Genomic DNA, 17,822 nt, shown 5'->3' with positions numbered 1-17,822 from the left:
TTGATCAATTTGGCGATTTTGGGCGTTATGTCGGCGGTCTGCGGGCAGTATGTCCACCAATTTCAGCCCCAAAGATTTGTATATCTTTTAAAACTACCTAACTTGCCAGGGAACATTTAGGCCTGGAGTATACAAACTTAGACATTGGCAACTGCAAAAAATCTATTAAACAAACTCCAGAAATCACAGTGACCAAATTAGCTAATTAACCTTATTAGGCAGAAATTACCCAATTAGGAGGACTAAATATTGACGTCTGTCACAAAGAATACCTGACTTACCAGTTTTCCAACTCCAGTCAACTTTCAGTTATTTAGGGTTGTTCTCTCATGCACTGTATGAAGAGATTCATGTGTGTCACTAGCCTGATTAACTCTTCCAGGAATGTAAAATGCTTGGACACAACTGCAGAACCAGGCCAGTTTTGCCTTAAAATCCCACTGGAATGTACAGTTAGTCTGACACAGACACTGACAGCACAGTGTCTCCACGGTACATGGAAACTGACAATGGTAAAACAAAGCATCACATCAAACAGTTAACGTCTGTAATATGTACAGTCTGTTAATAACATAAATTTTCCCTTATCATTTAACAATCAACATGAATATTACTTAGAACGTTGTAAGCTTCTAACTTTATAGTCAGGGAAAAACAGGAGTTGCTATCTTCAGTCTCGGAATGCTAATGTTAAGGTGAAACCTTTATCAGTGGTCTTTTTTTAGAAGGTGTTTTTTTCTAATACTTTCAATACTTTATTATATTGTATACAGGTAATAAAATTGACAGGTAATATTTCAATTGTACATTCATTCTTTCAGTGCTGGGTTTCTCGGACAGAATTAAAACAACTAAGATGGCGGACTTATTTTGGTTATAACTGAGGTGGGTACCAGAGATGAAGGCCTGATATTCAAAAAATGCCTCAAAAGGGCTGCACTTGAAAAAGAGTTTTCATTTAGCTCCTACTAGATATCTCCTTTCAGTTTAGTTATTGTCGTGGAAAAAAGGAAGTGGGAAAAGATGAATAATGGGAGCTGATGAAAGAAACAATACAGTAGAATCCTACTGAGTTCCCACATGTTCCTGCCACAAAGGGTTTTTGGAACCCACCATATTTTTATTTTCCAGTAAACTTTGATGGTACAACATAATCAAAACAGATGGTTGCTTTTAAGGACACCTACCACTAGATTGGAGACATAAAGACTTTTTATTTTACAATGCAAAGCATTAGTTTGGAAACTAGGATGAACCACTCAACTGATATTGAGGATAACCAATGAGTAACAACCAAATATTCATTTTATTCAAGAGGTGTGCCAAAACCTGGATAGTGCTTAAGACTAAGAGCCGTGGCCAATTTTTCCTTTCTTTTGCTCAGGTATACTGAAACCATTACACATTCATCACTAGCCTTGCTGAGTTAGTACTGACCTGTGGTTGAACTTGAAATCTTCCTGATCTGTATGGCTCAGCGCAACATTTAGCTACGTAGCCACCCAGGCCTTTTATTACGGTGTGGCCTTGGACAACGTGGACCACTTCCCTTATCTCGGGAGCCTCCTATCAACAAGAGCAGGCATTGACGACAAGATCCAACACCGCCTCCAGTGCGCCAGTGCAGCCTTCGGCTGCCTGAGGAAAAGAGTGTTTGAAGACCAGGACCTAAAAACTGTCACCAAGCTCATGATCTACAGGGCTAAGTAATACCCGCCCTCCTGTATGGCTCAGAGACATGGACTATGTACAGTAGATAACTCATGTCGCTGGAAAAATACCACCAACGATGTCTCCGCAAGATCCTACAAATTCCCTGGGAGGACAGACGTACCAACGTTAGCGTCCTCGTCCAGGCCAACATCCCCAGTATTGAAGCACTGACCACACTTGATCAGCTCTGCTGGGCAGGCCAAATTGTTCGCACGCCAGACACAAGACTTCCAAAGCAAGCGCTCTACTTGGAACTCCTTCATGTCAAACAAGTCAAAGATGGGCAGCGGAAACGTTACAAGGACACCCTCAAAGCCTCCCTGATAAAGTGCGATATCCCTACTGACACCTGGGAGTTCCTGGCCAAAGACCGCCCTAAGTGAAGGAAGTGCATCCGGGAGGGCGCTGAGCTCATCGAGTCTCGTCGCTGAGAGCATGCAGAAATCAAGTGCAGGTAGCGAAAAGAGCATGCGGCAAACCAGTCCTACCCACCCCTTCCCTCAACGACTATTTGTCCCACCTGTGACAGAGACTGTGGTTTTTGTATTGGACTGTACAGCCACCTAAGAACTCATGTTAAGAGTGGAAGCAAGTCTTCCTCGATTCCGAGGGACTGCCTATGATGATGATGATTATTATGGTACCCTTGACTAGTCACATTAACATGGATTGATATCCTCTAATTTTTCCGCCCGACTTCTAGCGAGGACTCCTTCCCCTGTGGCTACTTTCTCAAATTGTCCAGGAAATTCGGGGAGAAGGCCCCACATGCTGCCACTTCCTTAGAGCTGATGCAAATATCACTTGTTATTTCACCAAAAACTTGGGGCAGTTACCCCTTTGGATTAGCCCTTATGTATAAAAATAAACAGAAAATGCTGGAATTACTCAGCAGGTCAGGCAGCATCTGTTGAGAGAGAAACAGAGCTAACGTTTCAGGTCGCTGACCTGCTGACAAAAGGTCACTGACTTGAAACATTAACTCTGTTTCTCCACAGATGCTGCCTGACCTGCTGAGTATTTCCAGCATTTTGTGTTTATGTTTCAGATTTCCAGCATCTGCAGTATTTTGCTTTTCCCTTGTATATAAACTTAGTTTGCTTGTTAAAAGCTATTTGGTATGGTAGTATGAAGGTGAACACAGTTCTATTAACCACAGATAGAGAAATGAAGAGACTTGTAGATGTAAAGTGCTAAAGAAAAATTTATGGTTGCAGAAATATTTAGTGTACTGTGCATGAATTTATATCAATGTTATTCAGATAGTATCAACTACCAACTAAAGAAAGGCCAATGTCTGAAATATGCTGCAGTTAGTATGTATTGTTCCTCCAGGGATTCTAATTTAGAATATTTGTTGAGGGAGTTACCTGCTCTTGTGAGTGTGGGATTGAGACGCCTTCAAAAAGGTTTGGGAAGTTAATATCTATAACTTTTTAATATGCTCAGCGATTTTGTTTTATTGAGAAAGGTAAATTACTGCATTATTGTCTGGTTTATCATTTTTTTTTAAAAAGCAACTATCCTGAACCTGTGAACTAGCTGCTCAGAATGTGCTGCCAAATAAATTAAAGCTGCAGATGTCCTTTATTGAGAGAAAAGAGAATATAGCCACCGGCCTCAGGTTAACCACACCACTGATTGTTTAAGAGCGACACAATGCTTTTTATAACTGCCTTTTTATAACACTGCTCTACCATTCTTTTTCCAAAAGAGACAACATTGCAGTTAAGAGAGTATTGTTTAAAACCTGATAAAGTTTGCACCTTAAGCAGATACCATGGTTACAGATATGTTTGGCAATCAGGCAGATTTGTACAGATGTTTTGCTCATCATTTGTATAATCAGACTGGAGTGTCACAGACAAAATTACAAGATGCATAGCTTACAGTTTTTTTTACATTCAGTCAATCATTTTAAAAGGAGATTTTTGCACATGCTACAGCTGTACATTCCTGTTACATCTTTGGTCTTTCCTTTGGCCATAAAGGATGCTTCAATTGGTGAAGGGTTCAAAAACTAAAGAACATAATTTAAAAGAAATATATGTAAATAAGGAACTAAGGTTGAACTATTTCACAAAGGATATTCAACATATGGAATAAGTCACCAAGGAAGTCCACTAAAGCAAATGGGCAAGAGAGGAATTGCATGAGAAGGCAAGAGGGTTGAATTGAAGGTAACCAAAATGGCGGTAGCCTTGTTGGGCCCAATGGCCTTTATCTGTTCCTAACATTTTTTGCAGTTTTGTGTGAGGACATTATTAAAAATTTCAATTTGTTGATGGATTTATTCACTGCAAAATACAGTGTGCAGTTGTGGTGTGTAAACCTCCTAAAATAACAATGATACTGCGCCTGTTCTCCTGAGATAAGTCTTACTATTCCAAACATAAGAACATTGGTTATTGCTTGAAAAGGTTTCTGTCCAACATTCTCTGCCATTTAACAAACCTGTGAAAACAGCAATCCTGAGGGTTTTTTTAATTCTCTTTTCTGGCAAGTAATGTTGGTCTACATATTAGCAAAGACAATGTCCTTTGGTAGAAAACAAAACCCATTAACTTGGAAAACACTTGTACAAAAGTTTATGAATAGCATTTGACATAGTTCACTTTATCTTTAAAAACTATTTTGCCATGTGCAGCCCATGGCGACTGCAGTCTGAGTCTATCAGCACCAGGGAATCACCTGATGATATTTGTCGATATTTATTTCTTCAGAGCACATGCATTGTAGTCACTTGTCAGCCAGACTATTAGAAGTCTTGTCTAACAGATACAAAATAATTCTGCAGTGAGTCAAGTTGGCAAATCTCCACCCCTAGATACATACTGAAATTCATTTACTGTTTTTCAGGATAAAAACATAATTTCATAGTGTACAGGCAAGAAAGATAGAATTTGGGTTTAATTCAGTTACTTTGGAGTAATTTTAAGATACAGATAAATTCAGTAAACTTTTAGGGCTAGATTTTTTGTTGTCGGTGAAAACGGTAGTTTTATGCCAAAATTACTGTTTTCGCTGTACTACCATTTTTAGGCCTAAATTTCGTCCTGTATGCGCATCGGTAAAGTCGGCATTGCACGAGGATTCGCGGCACAAACCGCGAGTTTCGGCAACTTTAGGGGCCAGTAGCGCTGCGGGAGAGGCCTTGGGAGGGGAAAAAAAATTGCAAAAAACATTCACAAAACCCTTACCTACTAAATCGCTGAAAAATAATTTAAAAATAAAAACTTTAACTTACCTTTTGCAGGTCTTCATTCTTACCGCTGCTGGCAGAGCTGCACCGACAGGTTTGACCCGGTGCATCATTACAAATGGGTATGATTTGGTGGCCATTACAGAAACGTGGTTGCAGGGTGGCCAAGACTGGGAATTAAACATACAAGGGTATCTGACAATTCGGAAAGATAGACAATAAGGGAAAGGAGGTGGGGTAGCTCTGTTAATAAAGGATGATATCAGGGCAGTTGTGAGAGACGATATTGGCTCTAATGAACAAAATGTTGAATCATTGTGGGTGGAGATTAGAGATAGTAAGGGGAAAAAGTCGCTGGTGGGTGTAGTTTATAGGCCCCCAAATAATAACTTCACGGTGGGGCGGGCAATAATCAAGGGAATAATGGAGGCATGTGAAAAAGGAACGGCAGTAATCATGGGGGATTTTAACCTACATATCGATTGGTCAAACCAAATCGCACGGGGTAGCCTTGAGGAGGAATTCATAGAATGCATACGGGATTGTTTCTTCGAACAGTATGTTACAGAACCTACAAGGGAGCAAGCTATCTTAGATCTGGTCCTGTGTAATGAGACAGAAATAATAAACGATCTCCTCGTAAAAGATCCTCTAGGAATGAGTGATCACAGTATGGTTGAGGGTGAGGAAGTAGTGTCTCAAACGAGCGTACTATGCTTAAACAAAGGGGACTACAGTGGGATGAGGGCAGAGTTGGCTAAGTAGACTGGAAACACAGACTAAACGGTGGCACAACTGAGGAACAGTGGAGGACTTTTAAGGAGCTCTTTCATAGTGCTCAACAAAAATATATTCCAGTGAAAAAGAAGGGCGGTAAGAGAAGGGATAACCAGCCGTGGATAACCAAGGAAATAAAGGAGAGTATCAAATTAAAAACCAATGCGTATAAGGTGGCCAAGGTTAGTGGGAAACTAGAAGATTGGGAAAATTTTAAATGACAGCAAAGAATGACTAAGAAAGCAATAAAGAAAGGAAAGATAAGATTACGAAAGTAAACTTGCGCAAAGCATAAAAACAGATCGTAAAAGCTTTTACCGATATATAAAACGGAAAAGAGTGACTTAAGTAAATGTTGGTCCCTTAGAAGATGAGAAGGGGGATTTAATAATGGGAAATGTGGAAATGGCTGAGACCTTAAACAATTATTTTGCTTCGGTCTTCACAGTGGAAGACACAAAAACCATGCCAAAAATTGCTGGTCACGGGAATGTGGGAAGGGAGGACCTTGAGATAATCACAATCACTAGGGGGGTAGTGCTGGACAGGCTAATGGGACTCAAGGTAGACAAGTCCCCTGGTCCTGATGAAATGCAACCTAGGGTATTAAAAGAGATGGCGAAGTTATAGCAGATGCATTTGTGAGAATCTACCAAAATTCTCTGGACTCTGGGGAGGTACCAGCGGATTGGAAAGCAGCTAATGTAACGTCTCTGTTTAAAAAAGGGGGCAGACAAAAGGCAGGTAACTATAGGCCGGTTAGTTTAACATCTGTAGTGGGGAAAATGCTTGAAGCTATCATTAAGGAAGAAATAGCGGGACATCTAGATAGGAATAGTGCAATCAAGCAGACGCAACATGGATTCATGAAGGGGAAATCATGTTTAACTAATTTACTGGAATTCTTTGAGGATGTAACGAGCATGGTGGATAGAGGTGTACCGATGGATGTAGTGTATTTAGATTTCCAAAAGGCATTCGATAAGGTGCCACACAAAAGGTTACTGCAGAAGATAAAGGTACGCAGAGTCAGAGGAAATGTATTAGCATGGATAGAGAATTGGCTAGCTGACAGAAAGCAGAGAGTCGGGATAAATGGGTCCTTTTCGGGTTGGAAATCGATGGTTAGTGGTGTGCCACAGGGATCGGTGCTGGGACCACAACTGTTTACAATATACATAGATGACCTGGAAGAGGGGACGGAGTGTAGTGTAACAAAATTTGCAGATGACTCAAAGATTAGTGGGAAAGCGGGTTGTGTAGAGGACACAGAGAGGCTGCAAAGAGATTTAGATAGGTTAAGCGAATGGGCTAAGGTTTGGCAGATGGAATACAATGTTGGAAAATGTGAGGTCATCCACCTTGGAAAAAAAAACAGTAAAAGGGAATATTATTTGAATGGGGAGAAATTACAACATGCTGCAGTGCAGAGGGACCTGGGGGTCCTTGTGCATGAATCCCAAAAAGTTAGTTTGCAGGTGCAGCAGGTAATCAGGAAGGCGAATGGAATGTTGGCCTTCATTGCGAGAGGGATGGAGTACAAGGGAGGTCCTGCTGCAACTGTATAGGGTATTGGTGAGGCCGCACCTGGAGTACTGCGTGCAGTTTTGGTCACCTTTCTTAAGGAAGGATATACTAGCTTTGGAGGGGGTACAGAGACGATTCACTAGGCTGATTCCGGAGATGAGGGGGTTACCTTATGATGATAGATTGAGTAGACTGGGTCTTTACTCGTTGGAGTTCAGAAGGACGAGGGGTGATCTTATAGAAACATTTAAAATATTGAAAGGGATAGACAAGATAGAGGCAGAAAAGTTGTTTCCACTGGTCGGGGAGACTAGAACTAGGGGGCACAGCCTCAAAATACGGGGGAGCCAATTTAAAACCGAGTTGACAAGGAATTTCTTCTCCCAGAGGGTTGTGAATCTGTGGAATTCTCTGCCCAAGGAAGCAGTTGAGGCTAGCTCATTGAATATATTCAAGTCACAGATAGATAGATTTTTAACCAATAAGGGAATTAAGGGTTATGGGGAGTGGGTGGGTAAGTGGAGCTGAGTCCACGGCCAGATCAGCCATGATCTTGTTGAATGGCGGAGAAGGCTCGAGGGGCTAGATGGCCTACTCCTGTTCCTAATTTTTATGTTCTTATGTTATTCTGAGCATGGCGGAGAGTGCCAAATGTACGACAGTAATGCAATCTGTGGCGTTTCACATCGGCGCACCTCTCCCTGGCGGTACGTAGAAGTGCTGCCGCAAAAAGATGCCCGAAGATCCCGCCGACCGGGTTTTTGCCGCAGAGTGTCAAATTTGCAGCGAAAACCCGATTGCAAAGTCGGTGAAAATCTAGCCCTTAGCATTCCATTTCAAACTTTCAAAATTATATTTAATTTAAGATGGACATGGTAGTTTTTAGAGTCTCTCTGATTGTAATGCTAGGACATTGTGTAAAATTGCACTGATATAAGTTTTTTTTCTACTGTATATCTCAAAAGTAAGAATGATTAGCAGTAAATAAATCTGCAGGAAGAGGTCAGTGGCATTGAGAGTAAACTGTTCTTGGCAACATAACAATGCTGTAACAGAGTCGCTGGCATACCTAGTGGCATAAGCAGCAGAAAATATCTAGTGATGTACTCAGAGAAACAATAATGGTGTAACATAGAAATAGGAGCAAGGTGTTTGAAATCCCTCCATGGCCTCGCCCCTCCCTATCTCTGTAATTTCCTCCAGCCCCACAACCCTCCAAGATATCTGCGCTGCTCTAATTCTGGCCTCTTGAGCATCCCCAATTTCAATCGCTCCACCATTGGTGGTCGGAAGTTCCTTCAGCTGCCAAGGCCCTAAGCTCTTGAATTCCCTCCCGAAGCCTCTCCGGTTCTATTTGCTCCTTAAAACCTCTTTAACCAAGCTTTTGGTCATCTGCCCTAATATTTCCTTATGTGGCTCGGTGTCAATTTTTTAAATAACATTCCCGTGAAGCGCTTTGGGATGTTTTACTACGTTAGAGGCACCATATAAATATAAGTTGTTGTTGTGGGTAGGAAGGGCATAGAACAGGACTAGGAAAATGTTGGCACATGACTAGTGGATATAGTATGGACTATGAGGGTGATTAGACTGGGTAGTGAGGATGTAATACAGGAAGTCCCGCTTCACAGCGGCTACCGCTTCCAACCAGGCTGTACCGAATTTCATCCCCTATGTAAAAATGTTTTTTTGGCTCGGAGACAATTATTGACACATCTGCTAGACAAGAGAAATAAAAGCATGGCTTCGGTTGTTTTTAATACCCTGGAGAATATAGCACCTTGTACTTTAGATGGTTTCTAGCTCACAGCACAATAGCACAATGTGACTAAATATGATGCAGCAGCACTACTGACTCAATAGAGAATAAGAGTATTTCTGTAATTTGGGGAAAAAAAGCCCTGGGGCAACCACAAGGGAAAACACGTGGCATGTTCACAATACATTCACAATAGGCATTTTATATACACACACAAATATATATATAAAAGGAAAAAGCAGGGATGGGCAAACATCCTGACATTTATTTTTTCCCAAAAAATGTTCACCAAACCTCAGAATGTTTCATGAACTTAGGAGCTATCTACTTTCTTACGTCCTTAAGTGCATCATTCAGAAATATTGTCACATTTGGTTTAGCAGTGCAAACAAGTCTGCAGAAATTGTCACTGGTGGCTATAAAACGCATATTCAGGAATGAATGATTCCACCAGGTAATATACAAACAATGCCATAATCCTCAATTTAAGAGATCGTAGTCCCCAAATCCATATTTTGTAATATATAACTTTTTTTTTACAAAATATATTTCTTGAACAATCTCATTTTTTATTATTCCAAAACATTTTTTAAAGGACACTGCTGTTGACAGAAACATAGTGGTTAAAGGGCAAGAGACCCTAGTAATGGCGTGTGGTCCAAAACCACTTCACATTTTTGTTTGTGTTCCGCTGAATAATGCTGCTCGCATCAAAAGCTGCATGTAGCCCAAACTGCTAAAAACCTGGGTAGCACCATTGTACCTTGTTACTGAAAAATGGTCTTATATTCCAAATATTCCTATGACTGCATTGAATTTTTAAATGATTTTTCTTTTATTATTTATTAAATTAATAAATTTGGAAGATGAAAAAAATAATTTAAAAAATTATTCCTGCTGAGAGAATGAAATACTTGCAACAAGATTTTCTGTCTATGTCAACACATTAGCTACATTATCACCGCTCAATGACAAGAATAAATGAAAAGCTAAGTAACCTGGCTGAGAATTTCCTCTGAACTGCTTTGTAAACAGTTCAGTTATGCAGTTACGGTGAAGTTACGGCAATGGAGCAGGAGCTGCTCCAAGAAAATACCCAGTCAACGCCTTCTAACTCACTCCACTATAATCTAGATCTCCGAAATGGTTTCATTTTGTATGTCAGCAATCCATCAATATAGAAAACTATGCCTGTCTCATTGAAATTTCCAAAATTGCAAATCTTACTCACTTTCTGAACCAAAAATTTACTAGCCCCTATTGTGTTCAGTCTCTTCACAATTTTAAATACCTGTACAAGGTAAAATTAGTGATGTCTGGGGTACTTTTAGTACTGGCAAGCAATACTGTAAAGCTGAGTAGGATATATGCCTTGAACTTGTGTTTGAAGACATTGTGTAAGGAATGATGAATGGATTTTGTTAAAAACTGGAACAGGTTATGGAGAAATATCTGAATTATTTTTAAAGACAGGTTCGAGGGTAGAAAACTGGGCCAGATGTGGTGTAATTTAAAATGTTTAGGAGGGAAAGAGGAAGAGCATTAACTAGGGAATAAGGGCAAAAAATATTTATGAAAAAATGAAACATTTGAGAACTATAGGTGTAAAAATCAGTAAATGAATCAGTGCTGGTAAGAAACATTAAAAGAATAAAATAAATCTCCTTATTAATACAAGGAACAAGTACTGATGCTTCAATGTCATGTATGGAATGAGAAAGTGAACAATACAGGCCTAACAAGAGACCCAGTTAAAACCAGTAGTTGAGAAGTTTCATATGATAATGGGATCTAAAATATTTAGAAGGAATAGCATGATTGAGAGCACTAGCATGGCTAGAAGGAAAGAACAAACCTGCTCATATGTAACTCCTATCACATCCTTAGGATATCCCATGCGCTTCACAGTCAATAAGTTACGAAGTGTGGTCACAGTTGTTTGTTAGGCTAGTAAGAGATCTGTTGAAAAAGTTGATTTACAGGACTCTGAGTCAACTTCAGTAGTAATCTGTGACATAAGGGGGACAAACTTGATTAAGAATTTTTATGGACCACTAACACATTGCACCATGGAGTGGTGTTCATGAACTCTCATGCTTCTGCATTCTTGACTTCAATTACATCAAATTCGGAGGGGTGTATAGCGGGCAGCTTATCCAGTTATGTCAGTTTTCTAACACAGCCAAAAATGAAAAATCTCCCAATGAATGTTACCTAAGTGTAGCATTCAGAGAACAGACAAGTTCCTGATTCACAAGGTGAAAAGAATAATGGACTGGTGGCAAGGACAAATGAATGAAGGTCCTGAAAGAGGGCCTCAATGATAGGGGTAAGCTAAATAACCTTTTAAGGTTCCAACTTTCTTCTGCAAATTCCTTTTGTAAACAGTTTTCTTCAAGGGAGAAGAATCTGGCCTTCATTGTCCTTTATGTAGAATACAAGGACTCAGTTTGGGAATCATCGTTGTTGCTCTTCTCTGCACCTTTTCTGGAGGTACGTGGATTAGATAATTTAAATGAGATCTAATTAATGAAAGATTAATATAACCTTCCTTAACTGTTGCAACTTTATATTCACATTTTAATTTGCCTCAATAAATACTGTTTTACATGAACTCTCAATGGTTTCAACGTTGGCCAGGTATTATTCTTAAATCGTTTTTCTACTATTTTTTACAAAGCTTTTATTTAAAGCATAACTATGTTTCATATTTTAGGAGCAATGCACATTACATTAGGTTTATCACTACTGAATGCTATTTGAAAGCCATTTGCCCAATTCGCAAGTCTATCAAAATTGTCTGAATAGCTGCATCTGTAGTATGATTTGCCCTTTCACATAATCTCGTATAATGATCAATTTGGGGAATTCTGCTCATGGTATTATCCCAGTTTATGAAGAAACCAGTTGAAATGCATGCAGTTTCCTGCAATGGCAGCTTTATTCAGCTGGACATAATGAAAGGTGGTAAATAATAATTGGTAACCTTTCAGTTTGCTACAAAGTCAGAGATTGTTTTTAGTTGTTCTTTAAGAGGTTAATATTATATCATATGGCTTGAGTGGAAGCTGTGAACATTTTAACACAATTGCTATACTAATGGTGGGCGGCATCGCTTCTCTGACTGGCCTTACTATCCCAGGGAAATGCCGACACTTTAGGGGTAATTTTCACCTTCACTGCCTGGGTGGTAATCTAATGGAGCAGTTTGCCTGCCTGTTGTAGAATCTACCTGATTTTCATCCCATTGATTTCAGGCATGCTACAATGGGCAGGCAATCCACTCTGTCAATTTACTACCTAGGTGGTGACGTTGAACAATTACCCCTTTGTCTCACCCACGTTAAGTGCACAGCCTGTCAGCTGAGCAACACAGCATTTCTAGCATCAGGTCACCAAGGATGTGTTTTTGATTAACAGTCCTTTTCAGTTAGTTTACAAGTTAGTAGGTAACTGCAGACAAAATGACATTTTTTTTTAAAGCCTGCTGCCCTTAACGTACCCCTGTGTTAATGTTAAACAAAACTGGCATCAATTCAATTGCACTGTCCTTGTTCATTGGTCCAGTTCAATGCACATCCCTAAAGAGTCCACTAGTTTGTAATGCAAAGCTATGTAGCTGTTCATTACTTGTTAAACAAACAAAGGTTCCTGTTGCGCGTGGCTGGTGTTCCGTGCTGTCTTCTCAATGTTGCAGCACAATCAATTTTGCTTTTGTAGAAGTTTATGACAACTCTGGAAAGAAACAATTTCACCCTCCATTTCACGTGACCCTGATCTTCCACCTCCCTCAACCTCCGAGAAAATAAGACACATATCGTTGTAATATCTTCAACAGTATGCAGTACTCTATTTTGCTGTAGTTAAATGCAAATGATTAGTAAAAATAGCTTATACTGCTTAGAAGAACAATGAAGTCACACCAAAAAGATAAACCACATGAGTGTTTCATTACAGAGTTCCTTATGTCGGCACTGTGTTCACAGTCATCAGGTTTCCTGAGAAACCTCCATGACCAAGATACAAAATCGTAACACAATATACTTCATTTCCCAGTCAGACGATGCTTCAAACCAATGCAGAAACATTTGCTTCAGAATTTCTTCATCACTCTACTCCAGCTGCTCACAGAAAGAGATTTCCATGTAATACATCTTTCATCATTGACATCTGAATAACCTGTTTGCTGCTCAGTTCCACACAGGCTTCTTTTAAGTGCATCTTGTTGGATATGAATGTTGTTGCTACAGTTACAAATGTATTTAAAAAACAGTTAAGTGCTTCAAAAACTGTACATAATAGCTGCCCAAAGAATCTTCTTAAAAGCCCTTCCCAACTTGCCTCTAATCAATAAACCTCTGGCAAGCTTTCTTCCAGCGGCAGGCAGTACACCACATGTCTCGGTTTTCCATACCATACACTTTCCGGCATTTCTTTCCTTCGCCACGAATTTTTCTGAGTGAAAAAAACAAACCAAAATTGGACATTTTGATGGTCTGAGGATTGTATGCCTCTCTTCAGTACATCTCTTCTAATGAAAAACATGAGAATGAATGACCACCACAGTAATTAATGACTGGCTAATCAAGTTCCACTCTCAGAAATCACACATTTCAAAAATTCACATTCTGGAATTTAATTTGTGGATTATTAATTACTGAGGTAAGAAAACATTTTGTTATTTCTCATTAAAAGAATTTCTCCTCCTCGTTTATCATTTGCTTCACTTAGTTGGAGAAGTTTGGAATGAATTGTGTTTGCCTACATAATTATCAATCACTACACTCCAAAAGTAATTCATCAAGTATAATGCTCTGAGATGTTTTGGTATAATAAGGCACTATATAAATACAAACACTGTTATTAATAACATAAATAACTAGAATAACTTACTAATAGAAAGCTTTCTCAATTCTAACAAGAAAGGGATCCTCATTAAAAATGTTTAATATCCTGAATAAACATCACGATTTTAATTGTGTCCTGACCATACTCTTGTCATGGGTAAATGTTGTTATGGGTTAAATTGCAACCATAATTAGAACGGGTCTTGAACCTTAAAAGACTGGATTTGAAGCTGGAGCAAGTTAACGATATTATTAGTGAGAAATGACTACAGTACCTTGCTCCAACCGCAGGTCTAGGTGGAGAGGAGAGTGAAGTGAGGGGCTGCTGGCGCTGCTCTCCAATACCCACAGGACGGCTATGGGTCGGTGAAACCTAGCACACACATAAAATTGACATCAGTCCTACAAACATACAGCTCCAGCGGGAAGTGCCTAACAATCCAACTTTCTGTTGGACAGACAGCTGTAAAATAAAATTAACATTGTTTGCACTATAACCATCTAATCTAAAAGGGCATTAAAGACTGCAAGATCTTTTAGCAATGCAGAGATTTGCTTCCTGCCACATGTTCATCACATGTATCTCCACATTCCAAAAATCAGTGAACTGAACAAGAGCTTGTTTGCTTTTCTGTCCTTCAGATGAGAACAAATAATTCCCATCGCTGGCTGGAGAACTGTGAAAACTAAATCAATCCCAAAATATGTTGATGACCTAACCAGAATTCAGCAAGTCAGTCAGCAGCAACAATACAAAAACATCTGATTTTACATTTCAATTTTTTGCAATCATATTTTAATAGAATTTTTTAATCTTACAGTATTGACAGTTTAGTAACAGGAGCCATCCTACCAACCAAGGTAATTTGAAAACCTCATAGTGATAAGCTCTGAAAAGAATAAAGTGCTGTTTTAATTGAGTTCTGTAGTTTCACATCACAGTAATCAAATTGTTGATAACCAATCTGAAAACCACTCTCATTTTGATATTTCAAATGTGATGTGTGTAAGTTGTGATACATATGTGTAATATGTAAACTAAAGGGTCCATCACAGACCTAATCCACGTCCGGACCGGGGTCAAGCAGGGCTGCGTCATCGCCCCACTCTCTTCTCAATCTTCCTCACCGCCATGCTTCACCTCACAGTCGACAAGCTCCCCGCTGGAGTGGAACTAAACTACAGAACCAGTGGGAACCTGTTCAACCTTTACCGTCTCCAGGCCAGGTCCAAGACCAACCTCTGTTGTCCAGCTGTAATACGCAGATGACGCCTGCGTCTGCACACACATAAGCTGAACTCCAGGACAAAGTCGACGTATTTACTGAGGCGTACGAAAGCATGGGCCTGACGCTAACATCAGTAAGACAAAGGTCCTCCACCAGCCTGTCCTCGCCGCACAGCGCTGTCCCCCAGTCAACAAGATCCAAGGCGTGGCCCTGGACAACGTGGACCACTTCCCTTATCTCGAGAACCTTCTATTAACAAGAGCAGGCATTGACGACTCCAGTGCGCCAGTGCAGCTTTCGGCTGCCTGAGGAAAAGAGTGTTTGAAGACCAGGCCCTCAAAACTGTCACCAAGCTCATGGTCTACAGGTCTGTTGGGGGCAGGCATTAGGATCAGCTTCGCTGGGCAGGCCATTTAGTTCGCATGTCAGACACGAGACTCCCTAAGCAATGGCTCTATGCGGAGCTCCTTCATGGCAACCGAGCCAAAGGTGGGCAGCGGAAAAGTTACAAGGACACCCTCAAAGCCTCCCTGGTGAAGTGTGATATCACCACAGACACCTGGGAGACCCTGGCCGAAGACCGCCCTAGGTGGAGAAAGTGCATCTGGGAGGGCGTTGAGCTCTTCGAATCTCAACGCTGCGAGCGTGACAAGATCAGGCGCAGGCAGCGGAAGGAGCGTGCGGCAAATCAGTCCCACCCACCCCCCCTCCCCCGACGAATGTCTGTCCCATCTGTGACAGGGGCTGTGGCTCTCTTGATGGACTGTTCAGCCACCAAAGAACTCACTTTAGTAGTGGAAGCAAGTCTTCCTTGATTCCGAGTGACTGCCTATGATGATGATGATGACTACAGGTCTGTAGTACTACACGCCCTCCTGTATGGCTCAGAAACATGGACAATATACAGTAGACACCTCAAGTCGCTGGAGAAATACCACCAATGATGTCTCCGCAAGATCCTACAAATCCCCTGGGAGGACAAACATACCAATGTTAGCGTCCTCAACCAGGCCAACATCTCCATCATTGAAGCACTGACCACATTTGATCAGCTCCGCTGGGCAGGCCACATAGTTCGCATGCCAGACTCGAGACTCCCAAAGTAAGAGCTCTGCTCGAAACTCCTTCACGGCAAATGAGCCAAAGGTGGGCAGTGGAAACGTTACAAGGACACCCTCAAAGCCTCCCTGATAAAATGCAACATCCCCACTGACACTAGAGAGTCCCTGCAGTATAATGTGGATAAATGTGAGGTTATCCACTTTGGGAGCAAAAACGCGAAGACAGAATATTATCTGAATGGCAGCAGATTAGGAAAAGGGGAGGTGCAACGAGATCTGGTTGTCATGGTTCATCAGTCATTGAAAGTTGGCATACAGGTACAGCAGGCGGTAAAGAAGGCAAATGGCATGTTGGCCTTCATAGCTAGGGGATTTGAGTATAGGAGAAGGGAAGTCTTACCGCAGTTGTACAGGGCCTTGGTGAGGCCGCAACTGGAATATTGTGTTCAGTTTTGGTCTCCTAATCTGAGGAAGGATGTTCTTGCTTTTGAGGGAGTGCAGCGAAGGTTCACCAGACTGATTCCCGGGATGGCAGGACTGACATATGAGGAGAGACTGGATCAACTGGGCCCTTATACATTGGAGTTTAGAAGGATGAGAGGGGATCTCATAGAAACATACAAGATTCTGACGGGACGGGACAGGTTAGATGCGGGTAGATTGTTCCCGATGTTGGGGAAGTCCAGAACCAGGGGACACAGTCTTAGGATAAGGGGTAGGCCATTTAGGACTGAGATGAGGAGAAACTTCTTCACTCAGAGAGTTGTTAACCTGTAGAATTCCCTGCCGCAGAGAGTTGTTGATGCCAGTTCATTGGATATATTCAAGAGGGAGTTAGATATGGGCCTTACGGCTAAAGGGATCAAGAGGTATGGAGAGAAAGCAGGAAAGGGGTACTGAAAGAATGATCAGCCATGATCTTATCGCATGGTGGTGCAGGCTCGAAGGGCCGAATGGCCTACTCCTGCATCTATTTTCTATGTTTCTATGTTTCAAAGACCGTCCTAAGTGGAGGAAGTGCATCCAAGAGGGCGCTGAGCACCTCGAGTCTCGTTGCCGAGAGCATGCAGAAATCAAGCGCAGGCAGCGGAAAGAGCGTGTGGCAAACCAGTCCCACCCACCCCTTCCCTCAACGATATCTGTCCCACCTGTGACAGAGACTGTGTTTCTCGAATTGGACTGTTCAGCCACCTAAGAACTCATGTTAAGAGTAGAAGCAAGTTTTCCTCGATTCCGAGGGACTGCCTATGATGATGATGGATGTAAACTATTACATATGGCTGATAATGTAATTAGAGGTACTTTACAATGCTCCTCATCTTCCTCCACAGTGTTTAGGTTGTCAGCTATAGGCCAATGTCTTACAATTCCCTTCGTAAAAGACAAACAATTAGATTCATATTTCATTGCTAGTCCTAAGTCAGTCGAGGAGGCGGGAGCTCGGAGCAGCGCGAGTCCGGGGTCGGCGAGAGGCCTATAAAGGCCAGCGGGAGCTCGGAGCAGTCAGTCGAGGAGGCGGGAGCTCGGAGCAGCGCGAGTCCGGGGTCGGCGAGAGGCCTATAAAGGCCAGCGGGAGCTCGGAGCAGTCAGTCGAGGAGGCGGGAGCTCGGAGCAGCGCGAGTCCGGGGTCGGCGAGAGGCCTATAAAGGCCAGCGGGAGCTCGGAGCAGTCAGTCGAGGAGGCGGGAGCTCGGAGCAGCGCGAGTCC

The 17,822-nt window shown here is 41.5% G+C and overlaps 1 protein-coding gene across 2 annotated transcripts in view; it reads right to left on the bottom strand.

Moving 5' to 3' along the window:
- Positions 1-2,682: 2,682 nt before the first annotated feature.
- Positions 2,683-17,822, bottom strand: part of znf704 (zinc finger protein 704) — a 394,480-nt gene continuing 379,340 nt past the window's right edge. For both annotated transcript variants that reach the window (XM_070890989.1, XM_070890995.1), the window contains 2 exons: positions 14,101-14,198; positions 2,683-13,433 (listed from right to left, as the gene is read on the bottom strand). In XM_070890989.1, the coding sequence (XP_070747090.1) occupies positions 13,322-13,433; positions 14,101-14,198 (210 nt within the window). In that variant the 3' untranslated portion in view covers positions 2,683-13,321. The remainder of the gene's footprint in view (positions 13,434-14,100; positions 14,199-17,822) is intronic.

Source organism: Pristiophorus japonicus, chromosome 1 (assembly GCF_044704955.1).
Source record: "Pristiophorus japonicus isolate sPriJap1 chromosome 1, sPriJap1.hap1, whole genome shotgun sequence".
Taxonomy (NCBI): domain Eukaryota; kingdom Metazoa; phylum Chordata; class Chondrichthyes; family Pristiophoridae; genus Pristiophorus; species Pristiophorus japonicus.
Note: the sequence above shows the minus strand (reverse complement) of the source record. Positions and strands in the feature narration are given on the sequence as shown.